Source organism: Dreissena polymorpha, chromosome 1, assembly GCF_020536995.1.
Source record: "Dreissena polymorpha isolate Duluth1 chromosome 1, UMN_Dpol_1.0, whole genome shotgun sequence".
Lineage (NCBI taxonomy): Eukaryota > Metazoa > Mollusca > Bivalvia > Myida > Dreissenidae > Dreissena > Dreissena polymorpha.
In genome coordinates, this window is record NC_068355.1 from 150,146,767 (window position 1) to 150,171,707 (window position 24,941).

Here is a 24,941-nt window from a genome sequence, read left to right on the forward strand (position 1 = left end):
AATGAACACAACACGTAAAATACATATATTTACATGACTATTGTATGTAAGCAATTATTAACTTCACATTACAGTAACACATACGGGTTGTAATTGATTATCGTAACATTTAAGATAGACATAATACTCTTGGGTCTGCGATGCCTAACTCTTTCTCACATTGAAGTTACATATAATCATCACAGGTCTGCATTAGTTTATTGTTCCATTGTAGTTACAGTACATTATATTGTCATGTGTACATGTTTCTTAAATAAACCAGTTTCAACACTAAGTTAACATGAGTTCAATGAAAGTATGGCATAAGGTAAAGTGATATACATGGAATTCAAGACAAGAAGCGCAGTATCGCATGATTCGTACCCTTAGTGCCGATATCAAACATCATTTGAACGCTTACCCCTTAACTATATGCATTTATTAGAGAAACGTCTTCCCACAGAGCCTTTATAAGAAGTAACATTTCGAGAAGGATAGACGGCAGACCTAAGTAATTATGTAATTGCGAACATGTTAGTATATAAGGTTTAATTTGTTGACCCACTAATTCAAGGCTTTGATAAATATTTATGCGTGACGTCGTCAGCAATATTTTCAAACAAATATTCCGCTTAAAACAGACTTATTTTAAAAAGTATAACCCGTGAAAAGCAAAGCATAGCAGCTGCTAACAATAATATCATTAATCAAACAGATATAGCCGGCCAATCTAGTTATATAAGCTGAATATCATCTGACGCGACATAAACAGCAATTCTTGTCATCAAACCTTGTTAACGTACTAAATTTTATATACCAAATATATAAAAAGTGCTGTGTATCGTCAGTATAGAATAGTTTTAGCAGGTAATTATATTGTCCGTAGCTTTAAATATATAAATGCGTCAAGAGAAACACTAAAACTAATCCTATAGTTAAACGCAAAATTATACACAAATTTACCCATATGCCCTTGATATCTTTATTGCAAAATTGATATAGATCGCCATTAGAGTGTCGAGAGCTCGATAGCATTCATATAATTCAAACTCAGCACTTTAATCACTTCTGTCAATATACGATTTGTTTACAAGTTCATCAAACTCGTAAATTCATTGATATAACAGGCCACATGAAAGGTTTCATCATTGATTTCATTGATATATAATGTCACTATAGAGTACGTATTAGTGATACAAATGACAAAACGGGTAACGAGCTCTCAGTATTGATATCATTTATAAAGTACGACACCACTGATATAACTCGTAAAGAATGTCAACCAAATGCCCTAATCATATGTAGCATTGATATAATGGGTTATTGTAGAGTACATGTATTCCTTATCGGTTTAAAGTATTTACCAGGTAACTAACTAGCCATTCCCTTATTGATATCATTGCTAAAGTAGATCACAAAAGAGGCCTCGTCATTGATAGTATTGATCAAGCAGATTACTCAAGGTGCCTCATCATTGTTTTAATTGATAAAGAAAAACTCTATAAAGTATATGTCACCGGTATTAGTCATGAAGCAGGTCATTGTAGAGTCCATATATGTTTATCATTTTTATATAATGTCACTAAAGAATTTCCCTATTTATATTATTTATAAAGCATGAATTTAGAGAGCCTTAATAATTTTAATAATTGATATTGCCGGTCACTCGATACCTCAGCATCGATATCATTGATATAGCAGGTCACTAGAGTATCCTGATCTGGACATTATTGATCAAGCAGATTACTCAAGTTGCCTGATCATTTTTATCATTGAAAAATCATAACACTATAGCGTATACTTCACTGGTATGATTGATGTAGCAGGTCACTATAAAGTCCATATATGTATATCATTTATATGGAATGTCACTAGAGAGTTTCCCTATCCATATTATTTATAAAACATGCATTAAGAGAGCCTTAATGATTTTAATAATTTATATTGCTGGTAACTAGAGACCACAGCATCGATATCATAAATATAGCGGGTCGAGTGTCCTCATCTAGATATCGTTTTGTGTGGTGTTGTCATTTACTGCGTTAGCCCCAACGCTTCTCTGTGATACCACTGTGTAGTTTGATAACATCGTCGCCGTCATCTTACCTCGCCGCAAGCTTAACTTCTGAAGGTACGACTTGATACACGTCAACACTTCTTTGTTGAAATAGCAAAATACGAGCGCAATCAGACCGCCCTAAAATCAACAAGCGATACAAATCAGGTGTGGTGTGCGCATAGCTATCAACCTGTCCTCATATTCAAACCCATTAACCTCAATCGTACCTTCATGTTTTAATGCACGTATGTTCTTTATCAACAACACCAATACATGTAGAATAGTAAAAAAACCGACATGTACGAAAGTAACAGGACGAATATAACATCTGATAAAAACTACATTTACCATAAAACATATCTTTAGTTGAAATGTATGTAGGTATGAAGTATTGACCACACAATACATGTTAATTTGTGTATACAAATATAGTAACTCACGTACATATATATATATATATATATATATATATATATATATATATATATATATATATATATATATATATATATATATATATATATATATATATATATATATACCCAAACTGAAATATCCATGCCCTTCAGTAGTAGCAGTAGCCATATAATTTAACTAAATTGTATTATTACCCATTTCACTTAACGGTAATTAATTAACATATATTTTTATTGAAAAAAATCACAGATAAAAATCAGACGGATCATCTTATGTGACAAAAGAAACTAAAATGTTCGTAAAAATGGAATATCGTTTAGATAACCCATATTGTCCAAACGTAAGTACTTATTGAGTTACCAGAATACAGTATTATTTCTGCAGCTTATAGTAAAAATACTTCTTGATATATCGCAAGATTTGGGCATACAAATGTTCATTCGTACAATGGACCTTGTTTGAAACATAAGTCCTCTCTGGTTGCATTGGATGGGAACTAATACGTTCCGATTCCGCATACATTAGTATGTTCAAGTCTTACCTGAGAGTCGATGACGACTTTGGAAACGATTTCATACGTGCTTTGTATGGACGAATCAGCGGTGGGTCGGTATATGACCAGAAAGAGTTGGAGGCCGAAAAGAGGAACTAAGATGAAGGTCGCTTTCATTGCACGCCTGAAATACCGAAAATTACATTTACACATGGACAAAATACATGCATGTACAGTTTGTACACCTAATAATCTCTTATTATCATTGTGCAAGGTATTTGTTGTGTTGTCTTTATTCATTACCAAAGGAAATGAATGTGTTTACTTTTTTACTCTTAATAAATTAGTGATGTCAGATATCCTAATACAAGCTTTTGAGGGCACATACAAAAAATCCTTTTTAATTAACATTTTGTTATTAAAAACAGCATTATCACGTCAGCATAAACGAAGGTTTGCTGTTTTATGTACAAGTGGGATTTGCAGATACAATACACATTGTTCAAAAATACAACTGATGACTCTCAAAAGCATTATAAGAGAGAAATTCGTTTAAGCATCTGAACTTACTATTATGAGCATTAATTGTAAAATACAGGTCAAAGAATGCGACAAAATATATAACATAAAATGACTAAAGCTGCAGTTATCGCATTGCAGCGGTCAATTCAAAGGATGTGGGGTTAAATCGACTGAAATATGCCCGCACCTCACAATCAGTCACAATGGATTACGGATAAAACACGTTAAGACAAATATTAACCTAATGTAACTTGAGTGAACTTCAATAATTGATAGTGGAGGCTTTACCAAAAAACATTTCTGACTATACACATCAAACCATAATTTACCTCACGTATAACAACCTAAAAACTTTATGTATTCATACTTTCACGATAAATTGTCTAGAACCCGCTGAAAATATATTAAATTGGCAAAAAAGTATCCTGCTTTATTAATGCGATGGTGAGATTTATTTCATGGTTAACTCAAACACCCACTGTACGTCGATTATCCAAACTGTGTAGGTTAAATCAAACTGAAGAAAAAATCGCGACAGAAAAAAAGACTTCAGTCATTTATATACGTGTATTTAAGGTAAGTTGTGTCATAATAAACGTTTCTTCTTGATAAAATGTTATTTTCCAGATATAATGCGCTAAAACCACCATGACAATTAAAAACAAGTGCATCGAAATAAAATGAATATGTTTGAAAATCTGGAAAAATTCAATGAAATTGTCGAAATTTTGAGGCCAAAAACAATTATAATCGAATATTTTTTATGTTTTAATGCTTGGACTTATGTATTAACCTTTCATATATGTATTTAAAAAAATTTGATTGGCGTAAATGCTCAAAAACGCAATATATTCGTATTTGTTTGGGACAAGAATATACAAATTGGATAATGACCGAACTAGTGTATAGATAAACTAACATTAGGAAGTCGATGGATAGTGACCAAACTGAAAGATGCCTTTATGTTAAGCTCTATGTAAAATAAAGACTCTTGTAAAATATTTCGAGATTTATTTAATTGCTGACAACAAAAACATTGAAGCACATTGTTAAACAATCTTCATCAAAATGTTTTTGTTTTCTTTTCATGTTAAACATAAGATAATTGAAAACTACAGATGTTATTATTGTACATAGTTCTTTAAATACCTGAAAGAAATATTAATCCGTAACATAACTAATCATTACGTAGAAAAATGAAAATAAGAGAACTTACCTTAGATGAAACAACCGGCAATTATGTTATCGGACAAAATATGTGCTGAAATTACTCCACGAAACATAGATGAACAACATCAGCAACTCGCTATTTAAAAGGGCGTTATCAAGGTGAAAGAAAAGGTTAATCAAAGTGCCTGCCCATCGCCCCGGTTCTAAAACTATTTGTAACCAGTTTAAAGGAGCGAATTTTTTCTTCAGTTTGAATAATCCAACTGAGTTTGGATTTTCGACGTACAGGGGGTGTCGAACTGAGTGAAACAAAATTATATACTAATAGCGTGTAGTGTGTGGTAGTGTAGTTAACACGTACTCTTGGTATGTGTTCGAGCTAAAGTAACCCTTACCTATAGTTGCTAGGTTCATTGGGATGGTGATGCAGCTGGGTCAACAAAATACGCAGGATTCCGACCAAGAACATCAGGTTCGCCTAAATAAAATATATCGTTGTTATGTGTTGGTCTATTTGGTTTAATCGGTAAATATTGATAATTGGCCAAGTACACATAGAGTACTGTTTGCATACATTCTTGATTTTATGAATAATTGCAACCGTTTCAGTGTGTGTTTTTGTAAACCTTGAGAAGCTGCTTTTTTAATGTAAATGACCTTCGATGTGTAAGGTTCGCCAATTACATTTAGCATTACCAACGTCTTGAACCTTAATTTGCAACAAGAGCATCTAGTTGTATAACTTTGTTGCGATGGAACTTGAAATTTGCTTATAATAAAACAGTGCATAAGAAAAATGAGTATATATATATATGTTACATGGAACTGAACATTTTTGTGTTAAAAACACCAGCAACTAATAATTTTGCAGATGCATTTGCATTTCAGATTGCTATCTCATAAAATTGCTTTTATCTGTAAAATTTACAAACGGAATTCGAAAAGTAAATCAGTAATTATAAAACAACATCAGTTTCCGTTAAAACTTACAAGAATACTTAAGAGATTAGGTGTATAGACAATCCATTCGAAGCGACCCGCATTCTTTACCCAGCACCTGAACAAGACACATAAAAATTAATAAATGTCAATATAGGTGGATTTGTTACATCTTACTTCTAATTATACGAGACTATCTAGTTATATAATGCATCAAGCAGACGTTAAATGAAACATAATTCCGCCCTCAACCCATTTCATATGTCAGGTTAAACTCTTTTAGTGTTCAGGATTTTTCATTTGTAAAAATACAGCTCGACTCATACGTGTACATATTTTACCATTGTATAACTAGGTTTATAACGTATGTTCAACAAATGATCGCGAATATATTAGACAATGCCTACTTACGTATCGTTCGCAAATTTCCATCTTAACACCGAATACGCGAGAATTGGAACAATGGGACCAACTGAAAATAAAGTATTGTCATTATTTGTGTATAGTCAAGTGCTAGCAAAGGAACTTCTGATATTATTTTAAGCGGTTTAGCGCAATTTACTATGTACAATGAGTTGATATACCCCACGTAAACGGCTTGTCATGTCTCATATTTTGCAAACTTTGAAAACGTTCAAAACTTGCCCATATATATTATAAAAATAATTTAATAATATAACATTTCCTTATGCTTTTCAAACTATCCGTTGTGAACATACACCGTGAAATCTATAATGTGTTTTTTTTTGTTCAGAGTAAATAAATGTACGAGTCCAAATACAGTTCAACATTTAAACACTCGTGCAATTGCAACTATATACAAATTATCGTATATGCTAAAATAAAGTCATCGACTAAAAGATAAAAATAGTATCACAAACAAAATAAATATGAGCATAATGATCCTTATTTATAAATGGTATTGGTCAGAAAAATATACATTTGTTTTTCCGAGAATACTTTTTAATAACATCAAGGACATACCCCATCCAATAAACAAGTAGATATTGATGCGCTTCGGTACATGAAAGGCATTTACGAGAAGTCGAAAAAGGTAGAACCCCTCGCAAAACATCCAGAAGAAATTGGCGCTCGTTGCGTAGCGCAGCAGAATGTTGATCACTTTGCAACCGTCCTGGAAATAAGAGCAGTTGTAAACCATTGCTTTGCTTGTGACCTGTTCTTTTTGAGATAATGGATCACGCCAGATTTTACGTTGTATAAGCTTTCGGCAATTTTATTGAGGTTGAGCAATGATGCAAATGAGTAGATGCAAACGCAGAGTCCAGATACTATTAACAGGAAACTGAAAAACGTATCAAACTATGAAGAAAATTCGAGTGGGTGTTTAAAAAGTTTTTTCACACGCATCAGGTTACGATTTGACATCAAATGTGACATTGCATTTTAAATGTTATTTTTAGCGAGAATTCGTATGAACATCTGCGTGTTTCGAAAATAATGTAAATCGTTTAAACGATCAATTGTTTTTAATTACATTTGTACTCAACCGTTGCATTGACTATACAGAAAAAAATGTGAAAAAAACAGAAATCACTTTGAAACGACAAGAATTTGAGACAAAACTGTGTGCTCTTATGTTATGTGATTTATGAGATGATGTATATTTAATGAAGAAAAAATGTATGTGATTTATATATTAGTACCGATAATATTGCTCAGTATATTATTGCGTTTGCAGTGTGTCGAGGGCTGAAATATTTAAGCATCGTTGAAACTGTGAGCAGTTAATATGTAACTGTAAATATCCATTTCGCAAGAAAACTCTGATAATTTTAATAATGTTGAACATACTAAACACGGAAGTCACTGATGTCCGTATAGAAACCATCTCAATTCAAATAATTATTTTCATAAACACATAAGTGATAGCGTTTTTAAAACATTTGGCCGTCATAAGCAAAACGAATGGACTAGAAGACGAAACACGGTGTTGACCAGATTAACCCTGGGCATTTAAAAAATTCCGACCATCAGGAAAGACGGAATGACCTATAAATAGAAATACTAAAAAAGCTTGATAATACAATGGCAGTTGATAAAGGACTCTGAGAGGTGGACAATACGGCTACTTCATGAACACCAATAGGAGTAATATATATATCGTATCCAATATGACAGATGGACACAACGGTTACTGCATGAACACCAATTGGAGTAATGTATAATATCGTATCCAATATGAAAGGTGGAAAATACGGTTACTGCAATAAAACAAATTGGAATAATGTATATATCGTATCCAATAAGAGAGGTGGACCATACGGATACTACATGGAAACCTATCGGAGTAATGTATAATATCGTATCCAATATGGGAGGTGGTCAATACGGTTACTGCATTAAAACCAATCGGAGTAATGTATATATCGTATCCAATATGACATTCCATAAACGTTTGTAGGAGAAAATTTCTTGTAATTACCCACTACTTTCATAACAGATCACTAATTATAAACATAAAAATGATAACAACTTGGATCATCGCATTGGAATGCTCAATGCAAAGCATATGTAATTCCAAGTATAATGCATAATGCTGTTTTCCTTTACCTCGTGCTGGACCATAAATGAGTCTTTCCATGGATGTTCCACGCGGTCGTTGTACACGAGGAGTTCCCACACCAGACTGAGTACTGACGTTACCATAAAGGAGGAGAACACACACACGTGCAGTTTGATGCGCTGCTGGCTTCGTAGTTGTCTAAAGATCAATATAAAACGTATCTTAGCAAGTACACACAATTTCATCGATCAATATAGCTAGTGGACGATAAACATTGTATGTAAATAAGCGCTAGCACACAGGGTGATCGATACAATTAATTATCGTATTGACACTTAAAGTATATCTTAACAATTACATAAAACCTCATCGATCAAGATAGCTAGTGGACGATAATTATTTAATGTAAATAAGCGCTATCACACAGGGTGATCTACTTAAAAGTTGATTTTGTCCGCAAGTTAGCCGCATATTTAAAAGATATCCATCCGTTTATAGCCTGCAACTTATTTCGAATTAAGTTGAGGGGAAAAGGCATTTTATAGTTGCGACTGGAAAAAAATAATACTCTAAAAATGCTGTGAAATGTCAAAGTGATAAACGCGTGATGTTGTGTTGGGTTGTAAAACGATAATTTATAAAGACTTTTAAACAGCACATTGAAACAAATATAAAACTGTGTTATTAGTCAATCGATATAATTATTATAGGAATAAAATAAATCAAACTATGTAACATGTTTCTCTGACATAAGTATATTATGTGCATATGCAATCCAATTGGTGTTCACAATTAATGAGTTCAAAACCTAAATCTTTCTGGCGATATGATAGTATTGCAAAGCTTTTTACATGTAGATTGGATGCTTAACATGTATTACTAAAACAAAATTACCATAACTTCTGCTGCTTATTCGCGTCAATTTCACGAAAGAAAATATATTTCAATTCATATTTTTAATTTAGATCAAACTCTCGTATAAGTTTTTAACAAAATTGACAAATAATAAACCTTATCTTCTAAGAAATAATCCGTGTACATAATTATTCGACGATGTTTACGTCGCAAATGTCAAAATTACAGTTTTCAAGTAAGAAAATAAACAATCAATTGCATTAACAGAACCAATCCGAGCGCAATTTTCTTGCCTTCATCTGATAGTATACATGTACTTCTACCGCCAAGAGCCATGTGAATCAAAAACGTTATATCGTTATTTAATTTATCCCAATCACTAAATACACTCCATCACATATGTTGTCAACATCGACAAAACTACAGAAACTTTTCAACTTAGCAATAGGAACAGTCATAAAACATATGTATTAACAAAACGGACATTCATGACTATCGGCAAAATTAAACAGTACAAATTTAAATAGGTTTTGGCATCCTTCGCGAATGTTTCGTTTCAACATTAAAGCCCTAGCCTCAGCGTTATTCTGTTATTGGGTCGGCAATCGGCTATTAAAATACATTAACGATGCTTTTCTTGCATAAATTATGAATCATGTAAATAATAACACACGTGTACAAATTCAAAAACGTCCTGTTTGAGTTAGATCTAGTTTTGCGTTGTTATTCAATAACATTTAGTAAGCGTTGTAGGAACTATAGGTACCCACAACGTTACAGATTGTTTGGTTTGGCGTGCGAATAATGTTCCGATCAATGTAGAAGCAAGTGTGAAATCATATTTTTCCGGTGTAATAGGTATACAATGATACTAAACCATTTCACAATATTTACGATAACATAAGTTTTAATTCACATTGAAGGAAAATGACGAAAACTTGTAGTACGTACGTAATTTTAAATTCGGTTAACCACTCAAAGCATGCTAAGGTATTTTCACAGTCCATGAAAACGCTGAGTTTGGTATCATAGTTGGGGGATGGGGATTCCTGATTGGGAAATCTGGAGATTCCTCTTATAAGTCAATCTCTTAACTTATTTAGCAGTGTTGGATCATATATGTCTATAAATTAATTTCATACTGCATACTCAAGAATTATATATTTCTTGTAATAAAAATTAACGCACTTTTCTCGAAAGAGTATTTCTATTTTAAATTCGTGATATATATTATTCATTTTGTCGTCTTTTGTGTAAAAATCATCTCCATAAGACGCACTGTACTTGAAGATGCCATAAAAAAATGAACGGTACACAACACGAACACTATATACGGTATCTACACATTGTATGTAGATGATTTGAATACGGTGTTGTTGTTGTTGTTTTTTTTTTTTGGGGGGGGGGTCCCCTCCAAAGTTTGGTTTACCCTTTGAAAACATTATTTTTCCGGTCAAAAAGTAAATGCCAAAACAAGTATCACAATCGACAGCGCTTGGGAAACTTTTCCCTTTGAATACATTGTAGTAAATAAAAATGTGCATCTATCTTACCTGAATAGTAGAAATACAATAGTGGATGGCAGCAGCAATATCAAACTAAAAGAATTGGCAGCAACGCTTGCATAAACCACGCCTTTAACGTACTACAATAAATTAAAAAATAAGTAGTACGCAGCTATTAAAACACCATTTTCAGGCTAATATCCACTACAGGAATTTATAATCATTTTAAATAAGAAAATATCTATACAAAATGTATCAATTACATTTTCTCGGTGTAAATACATGTCAGCTTGTACAAAACTGAACACAATTTGTCCACATATTCAGTGGATATTAATTTGGTACATAATAATTCTGATGTCTTTTTTTTATTGTAACGCGTAAGCGCTTTAAGTCATTAAAGTCTTCTTGTGTATCATTAAATGTTACAACTTAATATCACTTTTTACATTAAATATTGATATGATAACATGTCTATACATTTTCATGAAAAGGAAAAAAGCCGGTGTTGTTTTGTTCAGTTCAACCTACATGTATTATATTTACACCAATCAGATTCACGAATAGTTTCATTATGAGCGTCTATGTCTATGTAGATCGTATTATATGTATATAGAGAATAAAAGGTTGGTGACGTGGATGGGGAATGGTTATCTGGCAAGTCGGAGGAATTTATCGGGTGAGCCGAAGGCGAACCCGATATGATCCTCCGACGAGCCAGATAACCATTCTCCATCCACGTCACGAACCTATTATTCTATTTACCCTGTCACAGTTACAACATTCGTTGAAATGTTTCTAAAATATCTAGTTTTCGAGTATTTTGTGTTTAAATCTTTAATATGGTAAACATCACGCGCGAAAAAAACATGGTGACGTCACGTCAGGCAAAGCGCTTAGGCTAGCTTCCATCTTGTTAAGACACACAGAAATCGAGTTACTCGTTATTAATTCAATACACAAAGACGAAATTATGCTTTTTGAATAATAATGTTCAAACAGGTCTTTACATGTATTTGGTATTTTATGTATAGAAAAAATAGTATATTTTATTAATAGAAAAAAGTAAATGCAACTGACGGATATTCAAGGTCACGTGGTCATTTAGCCTAATATTTTTTGGGATATTAGGTTACCTGGTTATCGGGCTGATTTAAAGGCTATGACAGGATAAATGTACATACATGGGAATAATCAGGAATGGAGTATAGTATGACGACGTGCTTTCACCTTGATATTAACGCACTTTCCATAGTCGGTCCATTCGTGTTTAGAGCTGGGATGCAGTTGCCATGTTCCGTTTTCCGTGCATTTCTTGTCGACATGACCTGTAAGTGATATGTGTGACATAAAAATATAGTTCATATCACCTCTTATCAACTATAATCAGTTCATGATAATAGGCCCGCAAGCACAAACCATTTTGAAACAATAGCATAATAAAAAAATATACAGTGCATATATGTGGCTTTAAATTTATTTTCTGAACTTTTTCTAAATGTGTTTAAAATACATATTATACTTTTTTCATGTTTTTATCAAAATATGTTTATGGTGTTAAAACTATATATTCAACGATTTGAACCAAAACGATGAAATAAAGCAATTGTATCGCGTGCGTTGTCTTTGAAAAATTGTCTTAAACAATTTGGACTAAGTCCGTTAATAGTTGTCACCTATATGATTGTACCATTGGAAATTGAAGTGTTAATTGAAAAAAAATCAATTGGGACTAAGTCCGTTTACTAGTTGTCACCTTTATGATTTTACCATCGGGAATTTAGGTGTTAATTGGGGAAAGAACGTTTTTTTTTATAAATACATTAACACATAAGTGACAAAATATTGATAAGATATAGCACCCTAAACTTTATTTGAAAACTGTTAGATAAAACAACTATTAAATATTAAACACCAAAATGTATACCCAGACCCTTACTGTAGAGAAATAGATGATGGATCATGTCAAATATCAAAGCTCTGAAAATAGATTAAACTCATTCCTTTAAAATTCTTTACAAATCATGTGTACCCCTGTCGTGAGCAATTTTGATCACAGAGGCATTATTTTGACAATCTTTGTGGAAGACCACTTTCAAAGTTTTATTAAATATTCAACCCCTGATCATTGCGGTGTCAGGGAAGATTTTAAATAAAATAACTATATAAGTCCAAAGAAATCTTTTGACCCTGGGACGTGCCAAAGATGACCGCAGAGGCATGTTTTGAATTTAAGTTTGAGGATAAGTATACCATTATACACACCACTTATTTTACCATTTGACTTTGAGATTTCATAGAAGTCTGACCAAGTATATAAGTCTATGGAATATCAAGTGCAACTTTGTCATGACCACTTGTAACAACTTAAAAACCCTTCGACAATGTATATTTTCGATTTTTCGTTTCTAATATGGAAGCTCTGGCACTTGTGGGTTCAGATAATTTAACGAATGTGATTCGTTGGGGCGAGGCAAGGCTCGACTAAAGGGCGTTTTCTGAACAAATTTAGAAGATTGTCTCGGGATAATATAACACCAAGAATACCATATACCTGATCATTTCGTTTTCGATTTGTTATGTTATTTACTTACCAAGTTCGTAATAATAATGTGAACCCCAAGACGCGACAAGTTTTGCCCATTTGGGCATGATTTGAACAACCTGTGTAGACAACCACTATACGTTGATACTAACAAAATATACAGGCTCTAAAGCTTGCGGTTTTAGACGATAGTTTAAGCTTTTAATAATAAAACACTTCATAAAACATTTGATCCATAGAGCGTGATCGGTAACTATATGATTTGAGACATCTTTTTCACGTACTATTAAACAATTTTATCAACCCAAATATTAAGCCTCTACGCCTGGCGGTAACTGGGAAAATTAAATGCATCGTTCAAATCTATGTAGCTAAATACAGACAAAACGGATCATAAAGATTGTCACCAAAGGATAAGTAAAGTAATGTTTCATGAAAGTCTGCAAAGTCTCACAACAGAGGGACACCGGAGGGCCACTGACCTCAATAACTCCAATACAATAGGACCAAAATCGGACCAAACCTTGCGATTTGGTTATGTCTTATTATGTTAGACGCCGTAAAAATACTGTCATTATAATCTCAATGTAAAGAGGTAAAATATTTTAATATATGTGTAAATTCCATGCATTTCCATGAAAAAGTTCAACCATTTAATTTACTTAATCTAAATAATTATACAGAGTATTCAAAAATGGAAAAACAATCTCGGGTACAAATCGTGGTAAACGAATGATAAACTGCAGAGTTCGAACTATACATTTTGATCATATTTCCGAGAGACGACTTATATCTTTCGTGTGACCATGTTGAAATCTTTTTAGTGGTTTGCGAAACTTGCTGAATGGCAACAGCTAGTTGTGAACTCGAGAAACAATGGCATCGTTCTTAAAAAATATTTTGTTTTATATTACAGAAACAATGGACTTGTTTTAAGTAGGATAAGTTAACATGTATGGCGAACATGTGTATCTCTAGTTTATAAACGTAGTTATTACTGTAGTGTTGTTGTATATTTCTTGATTTAAATTCAACATTTCTGTTGACTGAGCAAAATTGCATCGATGGACAATCATGTCATAATTTGATGTTTCGTTCTACAGGAATGTCCTTATGAACTGAGCACTGCAATGGTTATAATGTCAGGCAGTTAAAACAAAAGTGAGAAATATATTGTCAAAATTTTATTTTCTAGTAATATCATTTATTCTGCAGAGCTACAAACCATCTTAATTTGTGAAACATTGTTGCAAACTTATTATGAAGTCTCGGATGATCAGCAACAATGACGTCTCATTTTAACAATTGTCTGAGACATACTGCTTCTGTGGCATAATACATGAACTGATAACATAAAAGTATTAGTCCATGTCACATTGATCATACCATGTATTCCATTGTTTTCCTGAAAATAGCACGACAAATATATTTGATCTGCTTTGATACATGCTTTTGCCAAATGTCATAAATAACAGTAGTATTGCTGGATTAAAACAACGATTACTTAATAATACTAGATATATGTTGGTTTGATTTCATGTCTAAATTAAGACATTGAGCCGTGGGAACAGTAACAGTTTACGTTAGCTTTATGATCGATTTCAATATTCCCTTGGAAGCAAGAAAGTACTTTTCCATCACTAAAGTACAAACTTAATAGCACAGCTACAGAATGAAATACTTTTGTACATGCGTGTCATAAATTAGATTTTGATAACTTGGAGAATGTTCCTCTGATATTTACTCAGCTTAATTGCACATCAATATTTTAGGGAAAAAATTAATATAAAACATGTAGCGATTTACATAAAGGAACATCATTTGAACCTTGAACAAACATTTTTTGTGAATATATAACTGTTTTATTTCGCTTCTTTTATCTCATCGACCATACAAATTAACATGAAACACATTAAATTTTTGAAATGTCATTTTTAACACAACAATAATATCATGTCAATGTGAAATTTTTATCAAATAGTGGATATGAAAAATCAAGTACTTATTAAACGATCAACATTATTGTGTCAAATATAGTACTGTTTTTCGGGGACAATGTGGGCTTGGTTGCAGGACCTGGAACTCTTCGCAAAGTTTTCCTATGTTATTGTTTGCATAATAGCTGCGTGTGCATGATCCAGTTTCATTATTTACAAAAATGTGTGCACATATAAAATACCACAATACTTCTAAGCTACTTACATGTATTGAGACATAAATTTCTCCTTCACTCAGCGATGTTGGCATTACTTTCATACAATACGCCAGATGTGATTTGTCACCTTACATGTTGATTAAATTAAATAACAAACCATAGTTTCATTTAACGTTTGTCAGATCTGAACTAAAGAAGGTTACCGTTATGGTGTTTTATAGAGTTATAAACTATTTACCAACGTTGAATTTGTTTAATTGTTGTTGTTTTTTGTGTGTGTGTTTTTGTTGGGGGGGGGGGGGGATTCATACATGTTTTTATACAGTTTGAGTCCGTATTGTATGTAAATAATCAATCACTCATGAAACATACTCATTAAGCCATAATTAGTTACATTATAATTATGAAACCGTTACAACCTATTTTGCTTCTTTTGTTGAAAGCAAAATAAACGGAAGTATTATGTTTGTTTGTTATTGTTTAATGTAATTATCAAATTATAAATAACATAATTGACGGCGATTGATACGGCAAGGTGCTAAAAAAGTTGTTTGTCTCATTAAAATTTATAAATTGCTTCAGTACTTTTAGCAACAGTGTATTATCTTATAATCGATACATCTTGCATGCAACGAATTCTGATATACGTAAACGCCTTTTCAAGACAAAAAACAGTTTCGTTGTCAAGAATATTCAAACACTCTTTTCATGGTTAAAATACACATTGTGGTCCGAAAATGTACATGCGGTTTTAATCCAAATGTTTATCACGTTTAGAGTAAATAGAAAAAGCGTTAATATTGTACAGATGAAAAATTCTTTAAAAGTTCAGCTTTCGGAAAGATTAATGATTCGATGCTCTCAATACAACGGTTGCACTTTTCTGGCAATCTGCGTGCGTTCTTAATGCGACCTTATATTCTTAGTTGGATCGGCGTTGAGTAATCGTAAGAACGCATGCAAATATCTTCTTATGCCCAAAAAATCATAATTTAAATTCGATGACCATACGGCGACTGCTTTGGACGATAAATGAGTAAACTTCGTAGAATCGCCCTGAACATGTCATACACGAAGAGGCAAAGCAGATCAATCTCGAAAGTTGCACTGGTGATGTAGAAGAAGCGCCTTAAATATGGTACGGTCGTCGTGAATCACCGATGATCGATTAAGCCGACTTTATATAATGTGTGCAAACTGATTTGTACTAAATTTATAGTATAGCATCGGAGTTGTCAAAAACTCGGACCTGCTTAGCAAACATAACATTTTTCTTATTCGTATCCTTGTATGAAGGATCCTTTTTCATAGTGAGTTTTGGTTGTTCGCTCAGCACGACAGTTTTTTTGTCTTAGTCCTGTTTCGTTTATGTCATTTCTAATCAGCTGATTGACTTTGCTTTATAAATGTTTGACATTGCTAGTATACTCTGAGTACGACAAAGAACCTTTTCCTAGACATTGCGTTGGATTCTTGACTTCCTAACGCAGGCCGTCAACATTGAACCGCATGCATTAATACAAAAATCATAAAATAACATGTGTTTACTCACGCAACGCAGACGATGTATAATCGAAGTCGAAGTACAAACGCAATGAACACGCTAAGATGTGAACACGGCGTTCACGCGAGAAAAAAACAACATAGTATGAACTTGGAGCGAGAGAGGGAACGGTATTTCTGAAAGTCTTCAACCATCGTCATGTTCCAAAAATTGACTTGTGGTCGCAGAGTGGACGTCTATCCAGTATGAGGGGGTTATTAAGCGTTAATGCCTTTTGCATACAACAATCCATGTAGTTATTAGATTTGACAGGCAACTTCTTCACTTTAAACAAACGATTATACAACACAAACACAGACGTATGTCACTTTGCATTCTTCTTGCTGTAAACTTGTTGACAATAGTAATTGGCTTGCAATATACGTCGGTATTGATAGGCCCAAAGTGCGCACAACCAATTCCAACTCATTTCAATAATAACACATGATAAGCTTACCAGAAATTTAGCCACAATGGAAAATCGCTCTGAGTTATGCATCTATTAAGAAATTATTTTGCTAAACACACGGACGCAAAATATTCTTTATTCATATATATTGACGGTAAATGAGTGTAACGCTCTCTTGATGATTCTGATGCATAACCGTTCAAATTAATAAGCTTCTTACATAACCTTATATTTGCATTTACGATGGCATATCATTTTTAATTGTTTAATTGATGTCTTAGCCAATCATAAATTCAATGGGAATACGCTTTAAAATGGGTGTTAAATAAGTTTTTCTACTGCATCTGCAAGCACGTTTGTATAAGTTTGCTAAATCATATGCACATGCTAACATTAGGTATGGACATTGAAAGAATAAAGTTGCTTTATCATACCATAACATTCAGTTCCGTTTCGATCGCATTTTCTGTTACTAACTGCAAACCTTAAATCACGAAGGAAATGTTGTGGCAACCAAATGATAAAGTAAGTGAATATCGATAAAAACGTCATGTCTTGTTAGACCGTCTTTTTTCTCTTCCAATAGGATATAATTGACTACTTTAAGCAATCACTTGGCTTGGGCATTGAAGTTGACATTGTTTACGTTTGAAAAATATTGGGAGAGTAACGCTAACTTGACTCGTTAAAAACATAACGCCTCGTCCAACGAAGGCGCAATTAACGCGTGATTTTGAACTATATTTTTATGAAACAAATATGTTCAACAATGTGAAACGCGTTTATAACGGACCAGTGGACGACCATACAGTCTGTTATATACGTACGTCTTTTTATTAAATGTGTATTCGAGTTGAGAAATAAGAGATGTATGTCGGTCGATGACATTATATAATGTCGACATTCCATAATTCATTTTATGATTCTGTATCACAACTATAGAACTTTTAACTATCAATTTCGCAGACAAACAACATATTATGGAATAAAATGCAAGACACTATAGCGTTGATTAAAGTCGACGTTGAGTAACGCGCATTTTATATCAGATTTCTTAAATAAGATGGGTTACTGTGTGCGAACGATGTGTTCAACAATCAAAACATAAGGAAATGTATATTCAACTCTAAAACTTTACCGCATTTCAAAGCTCAGTTTATTAATTACTAATTTAGTCGTTTAAAAACTCATATTAATTTCTCCGTCACTGCTAAAATTAAATATTTATCACAACGTGCTCATGTCTTCTCAACGTGTAACGCTAATATATTATCGCATATTCACGCAAAGTATTTCAGGCAACATGAACGATATCTTCTACATAATTAACACGTCATTTGATTTGTCTCGTTTAGACATTGTAAAATATTGGTAACAAGTTTATATATAGGCATAGGTGGTACAGACCTGTTCAATATTTTATGTTTATTACATTTCTTTTATGATTCGGCAACACAAGTGTGCACATTTGAACTATGCATCCCATAGTTCAGTATGTAGATTTCACGGTTAGTTTTAAATATGTAATTAGTTTGCTAGGTATTTGGTATCTGAACCACGAACCAACGTTAGTGTTACATTTGTTCTGCGGAGCACTTACACGCGTTCATTTAACATTGGCATTTGTCCGTTCACCCCAATTATAAAATGTGTGTATGATAATAGAAACCACAAAACATTACAAAGTAGACTGAATTAACGAAGGAAGTCATATGACGTCTTAACAGAACGTAAAATGAGACCTTATTGAAGATTTGTTGATAGGCATTAACGAATCGCCAAACAGTGCGAAATAGAATGGGAAAATGTTCGGTAACGACTAGAGTTAAGGAGCTAAAATTCATTTCAAGTTCATGACATCAGAGCAGCAAACCAGTATGAACAACCTAAATATCGAACAACAGTCGCATCTTATTAGATTTATTTAATGAGGCGTAAAAGTCTTGTTATCATACTGAATTATTTCAAGAACAGATTTGATTGTTTATGATGTAAATTTGAATACATCGTATTATTATATATGAGTAAGATTACTAAAAAGTATCTGCTACGCTTTCTTGGTTATTAGTTGTTAAATCTTTTTTTGTAATTATAAGTACTAATATGGTTACGACATTCTCCTTAAAATCAGATCTCACATAGACGCGAATAAGATGTTTTTGTTTTGTTTAAAATGAAATAATCCATTTTTATTGATCAACGCATTTTCAAAGCACAACTGCGTTTCTCGGGTGAATAGCTATTATGTTGTTACACCTAAAAATAAGGAGTAATTTATTTAAAAAAATGCAATATGTAATATTGCAAAAACTTCCAAATAAAAAGTCCATTAAAGAACGCTATAATTACCAATTGTGATTACAGCATTCTTATTTAAAAATAAATTAAACAGAAATCATGCAAAAACGTATCATATATAAACATAATAGTCTGTTTAAAAAAAAAGTAACTTTGTCATTTATAAAAGTAACATCTTATTTTCCCAATGGCTATAAAAAGGAATACAACTCAATAAATCGATTACAGTTGGATCAAGCGATGTTTATTAATAATTCTTTGTATGGTTCTCAGTTCACGAGCTAAATATCATCTTGTTTGTTCTATATATTACTGTCGGGCTTAATTGTTTTTATTAATTGTTTCGTTTTGTATAATATTACATTTTATAACTTATTCAATATTCGTCTGTAAGTAAATGTATCTATACAAAATTATAATTTTAACTGCAGCAGGAATTTAGTCTTTCCTTTCCAAAGTCCCCGTTAGTTTATTGTACAGACACACTTTTTGTTTTATGAAAGTTATATTATATGTGATAAAAAAGCAAACTGTTTGACACGATTAACAGTTTCAGTCAAATTTCATCATACCACACGCTCACTTAAAATGCATCTGTTTTTTTATGACAAGCTATATATTCCTTATTATTATATGTTCATAGTTATGTGTTAATAAATATAAATTCATTGAATTAAGTTTTTGACACGAATGACGACTGTATGTTTGTATTACCACATATCCCTTTCAACGAAGAACAATTCAAAGCAATGAACAGAGCAGATTAGGGAACTAAGTTTTGTAGGCTTTGAAGACCAAACATATACACGCAAAGAGGTTCGATGATCAGTTTTCATTTTAAGGGGCCTTTTTACAGATTTTGGCATGTTTTGAAGTTTGTCATTAAATGCTTTATATTGATAAATGTAAACATTGGGTCTAAAAATCTCAAGTAAAAAACAAGAATACAATAAAAGAAATACAAAAAAAGTAACCCTCAACGGGGCTCGAACCACTGACCCCTGGAGCCATGGAGCAAAAATCTACCGCTCTATCCACTAGACCATCCGCTCTTATACCAATTCCAATGTATTTTTTTTAACTCATATATGCAATTCTCGCAGTATCAAAAAATACAACGACACCAACATAATTCTCCAAATTATCCTATCGTTTCGCGTTGCAACGCTTTATATTTTTCCCGTTTTTAAATCGTCGAAAGATGCACATAATGGATATTTTAGAGCATGGTAAATGTTCAGTTTTACTGTTTCCTCACAAATATCATATCTTCAAGAAAAATTTGCGAATCTGAAACTTGTTTTTCCAATTTTGTCAATTTACCAAAGCGTGAAAATGCCCCTTTTACAATGTGCACTATTGGTTGCAAGTCAATCGTGACAGACTTAGCGTTTCACAGGAAACTGTTTGTGGTTTTATTTAACACATAACCGTGTTTTCCCATTTATTTATTTTAGATTCATTAATATGCGTTCAGAATGCAAATATGCTAGGTTACTGAACATCTTGTGTGCGTTTTTGCTGTCTTCATGTAATGAAGATTATTAATTTGATGAATGATGTTATGGCTCCATTTCAGTACTGAATATTTACTTCATATAAAAGTAGATATCCTATTTCTTATTTATTAATAAGTGATTCATTATTATTGAACGACGTGTCTATATAGAATTATATCGTATGAAAAACATTGCCAAACACATATCGTTATCGCTAGTGGAAAATCTCGAATTTAAATCCCAAACGAAAGAAATAAAAACAGTTTTCAGACCTGTTTATATCAGAGTCAACAAGCATTTATATCAAAACCAGAACTCTCAACAATAAAATGTATTCAGCTATGCTTGAAGCACACAAGCTTTATTTCGTGGTTCATTGTCACTCACATTAACTATTTATACTATTCTATTAACTTTCTAAAAAAGTATCACCATATGTCACCTACAGATTGCCAGCCAGAATTCAAGTACCATTCACCAAGGTCTGTTCATTTATCAGCCAATAGTCTGGATAAAATGTTTTCTCGTTCTCTATACGCTTTAATAATAGGTGCAAGTGCCTATCGCAAATTTAGTTTAACTATAATTTTGTGTAGTCTTACTGTAGTTTGAAACCAGATATTATTATTATATCTTGTAAAAGTAATGTTTGTATATATTACTTTAATACAACTTTATATGAACTAAGAAATCAAATGTTTTTTGCTAAAAAAAAATCATCGTAACTGGATTTGTTTCATTGAATTGATAGATTTTATATTTAAGTGTATACTTTTGTGTATTTAAATTTTGTTAATCATCAACAAGATGTGTTGATACTTTCATTTTTTTAATTGCATAGTGTCTGATAAAGTAACAATTCGTGTGCTCTGATTCTGATCAACTCCTGAGGATTTAACTGAAATTGCATTTTAATGAAATGTAATCTGTTTCTTTTCTGCATTATTTGAATTGTCGATAAGTTAGTATAAAGTGTATATTTATGAACATTTATTAAATGTAAATGAAAAGTGCTTTTGAGTTTAGTCGCAGGATGTGTGCACATGCACACATATTAGGTGTCGTTGTATGTACTTTGCACTGTTTTCAGCGAAGCGAGCTACAGATTCGTCATGAATTTTAAAATTGATATGGCATATCTACTTTTGGGATTAAAAATGTTTACATGCGTTTTGTAACTTTTTCAAAAAGTAATAATTGTTATCAAATGTTATGCTAACATTTTTGTTGTATATAACATGCCGATTCTTAAACCGCATTTTATATGAAAGTATATTTGTACATGTACGGACCAATTAAACATAATAGCGAAAGTAAAGAATTTTTAAAGAGCCATAAAATATATAGCAAAACAACTTAAATTAAAATGAAATATTTTTCTGTACACAAAACTATAACACAGCACAGTTCGGTTTTAAATAGCATAAGCCTTCAAATATACATGGTTTATACTGCTTACGACGAATTCGTTATATGGTGGAACAATAACTAAGAGCCTTCAATAAAAAATATAATGGGAACATGCACAATTACAGCGAAGCAACAAACTTTTATGATATGACATATGGTTAATAATGGTTGTATTTAGCTATTTAGCCTTACCCTGCATGCTGCTGTACGGGATGTACTTAGGGCAGGATTTGTAAACGTTATTCCCCGGCAATGTGTCGTCAAAACAACTCCATCCGTCCCACGTTCGAGGACAATAATCTGCAAAACGGTGTATGTTAATATGTGCTCGTTCACCAATACATTTATATAAACATGCAATAGTAGTAGCAGTAGTAGTCGTAGTAGTCGTCGTCGTAGTAGTAGTACTAGTAGTAGTAGTAGTAGTAGTAGTAGTAGTAGTAGTAGTAGTAGTAGTAGTAGTAGTAGTAGTAGTAGTAGTAGTAGTAGTAGTAGTAGTAGTAGTAGTAGTAGTAGTAGTAGTAGTAGTAGTAGTAGTAGTAGTAGTAGTAGTAGTAGTAGTAGTAGTAGAAGTAGTAGTAGTAGTAGTAGTAGTAGTAGTAGTAGTAGTAGTAGTAGTAGTAGTAGTAGTAGTAGTAGTAGTAGTAGTAGTAGTAGTAGTAGTAGTAGTAGTAGTAGCAGTAGTAGTACTAGTAGTAGCAGTAGCAGAAGTAGTCGTAGTTTAATTATTATTATTTTTAATAATAATATTATTATTGGTATTATTGAATAATATCATTATGATTTGTACGAGTATTTAAATACTTTTTAACAATTGCAATGGTCGACGTACTAGTGTTGTTTAGTGTTCTGGGTGTGGCCATCTGTCGCTCACAGCACGTCCTGGCTGCGTGGCAACAATCTTGCCAACGTATACAGTCATCGACCCCCAGCCTGTAGCATACTTGGTCATCTGACTGCAAAGTAGTAGTAGTAGTAGTAGTAGTAGTAGTAGTAGTAGTAGTAGTAGTAGTAGTAGTAGTAGTAGAAGTAGTAGTAGTAGTAGTAGTAGTAGTAGTAGTAGTAGTAGTAGTAGTAGTAGTTTGGGGTCATTAACTTATTATTTTAAGCTCTAGTCCGCTCTGAAAGTCTATCTGGCATGCATCCGACGAAAACCAAAGGTTTTAGACATGGTCTTTTCTTAAATAAATTACTGCGATGCACGAAATCAATGATCAAAGCTGCGATATCCCGATATCCAATTAGAGTTGTTTGTATAGTTGTAATATACCTTTTTTATTTAATTCATGATGTCATTTTGATTAGTGTATGAGCATTTTATTTGTGATTTAAACTTGTAACGTGCACATGTATTATTGCCAGCGTTGGATGTATTAGTTGCACAATTAAACGTGTTTATGTGTTTATATGTTCATGGTGTGTTGTTGCGGACGTTCAAAACATTTTACTCGATAAATAAAAAAAAATCGTTTTCTAAAGCGCTAAATTGTCATATAATGATTATCCGTAAATATTATTTTTTTGATACTTTTTTTGTAGATGTCAGTGGTATTACATATTTAATATTAAATTATCGCCAACCTATATGGATATTTACAATTTTGACTAAGAGAAAGTCAAATTATCATACATTTTCGACATTATAACAACATTAAGTAATATAATCTTATAATTTCCTTTAAGCAGACTTATATATGATTCGATTTTAAAAGAGTTTCAAAATTGGGTTATTGTTTAGATACGAGTCGGATTATGAGCTCTATTTTGCGCGAATGTCTCTATTTGCTGTGATAAAGACGATGGTATGTTAACGAATCATATGGTGTTGATTTCGCAAACATACTGTTATCTGAATGTGAGTAAAATTATGGTCGCAGTTAACAATTATTTTCCTAACAAAATAATTAATTAATGGTGTCATATTATAGTGCATTAAAACATAAATTTATGGGGAAAAATCAGATATTTTACTTAACGTTTTATGACAAAGATCTCACTTTTAAATTTTATCTTTAATGTCGAGTAATCAATGCAACTTATTAATCAATGTAGGTTTAAGGTATGAAAGAGGCATCCATATTTTTTTAATTGTTTTCGAAAACTATATAGCATGTCAACCATGTGCAGTATCCATCAAATTTCAAAACATGCATTTACAATAATTAACCATGGTTATCTGAAATAAGAGGTCGTTTAACATTTAAAAAAAACAATCTCTGTATCATTAAAAATAAAATGTAAGGTTACAAATACAAAAATAATATTTAAATTACATTTAATTTATAAAACAAACACATAAGATTCTTGAATATAAAAATACCTCGAACTGTAATAAATCTCCATTGCTTTGGTCCCGATTGTACAGGCCTGGATTACTTCGGTTAGAAGAGGACCTTAAATCCCCATTTTGGAACAAGTACACGTAACAAAGAGTGCAAGTCCATACTTGAAACACTGACGGTTCAAATAAACCAAATGTATCTCTGCATATGTCCATTTCGTTCAACCTCACTTGTGTTCAGACGAAAAAAGCGAATATTTTTAATTTGTATTGTATTTATATTTTAAACTATTTGACCAAACAGTACTCGTTAAACAATACGCTACAACAAGGTT

At 32.4% G+C, this 24,941-nt stretch overlaps 1 protein-coding gene across 1 annotated transcript in view; it reads right to left on the reverse strand.

Moving 5' to 3' along the window:
* Positions 1-1,984: 1,984 nt before the first annotated feature.
* The window catches only part of LOC127857703 (calcitonin gene-related peptide type 1 receptor-like), a 33,657-nt gene continuing 10,700 nt past the window's right edge, over positions 1,985-24,941 (reverse strand). The window contains exons 3-11 of the mRNA XM_052394373.1: positions 11,697-11,794; positions 10,515-10,606; positions 8,154-8,304; positions 6,564-6,714; positions 5,991-6,051; positions 5,631-5,697; positions 5,036-5,118; positions 2,997-3,132; positions 1,985-2,176 (exon numbers count right to left, since the gene is read on the reverse strand). Of these exons, the coding sequence (XP_052250333.1) occupies positions 1,985-2,176; positions 2,997-3,132; positions 5,036-5,118; positions 5,631-5,697; positions 5,991-6,051; positions 6,564-6,714; positions 8,154-8,304; positions 10,515-10,606; positions 11,697-11,794 (1,031 nt within the window). The remainder of the gene's footprint in view (positions 2,177-2,996; positions 3,133-5,035; positions 5,119-5,630; positions 5,698-5,990; positions 6,052-6,563; positions 6,715-8,153; positions 8,305-10,514; positions 10,607-11,696; positions 11,795-24,941) is intronic.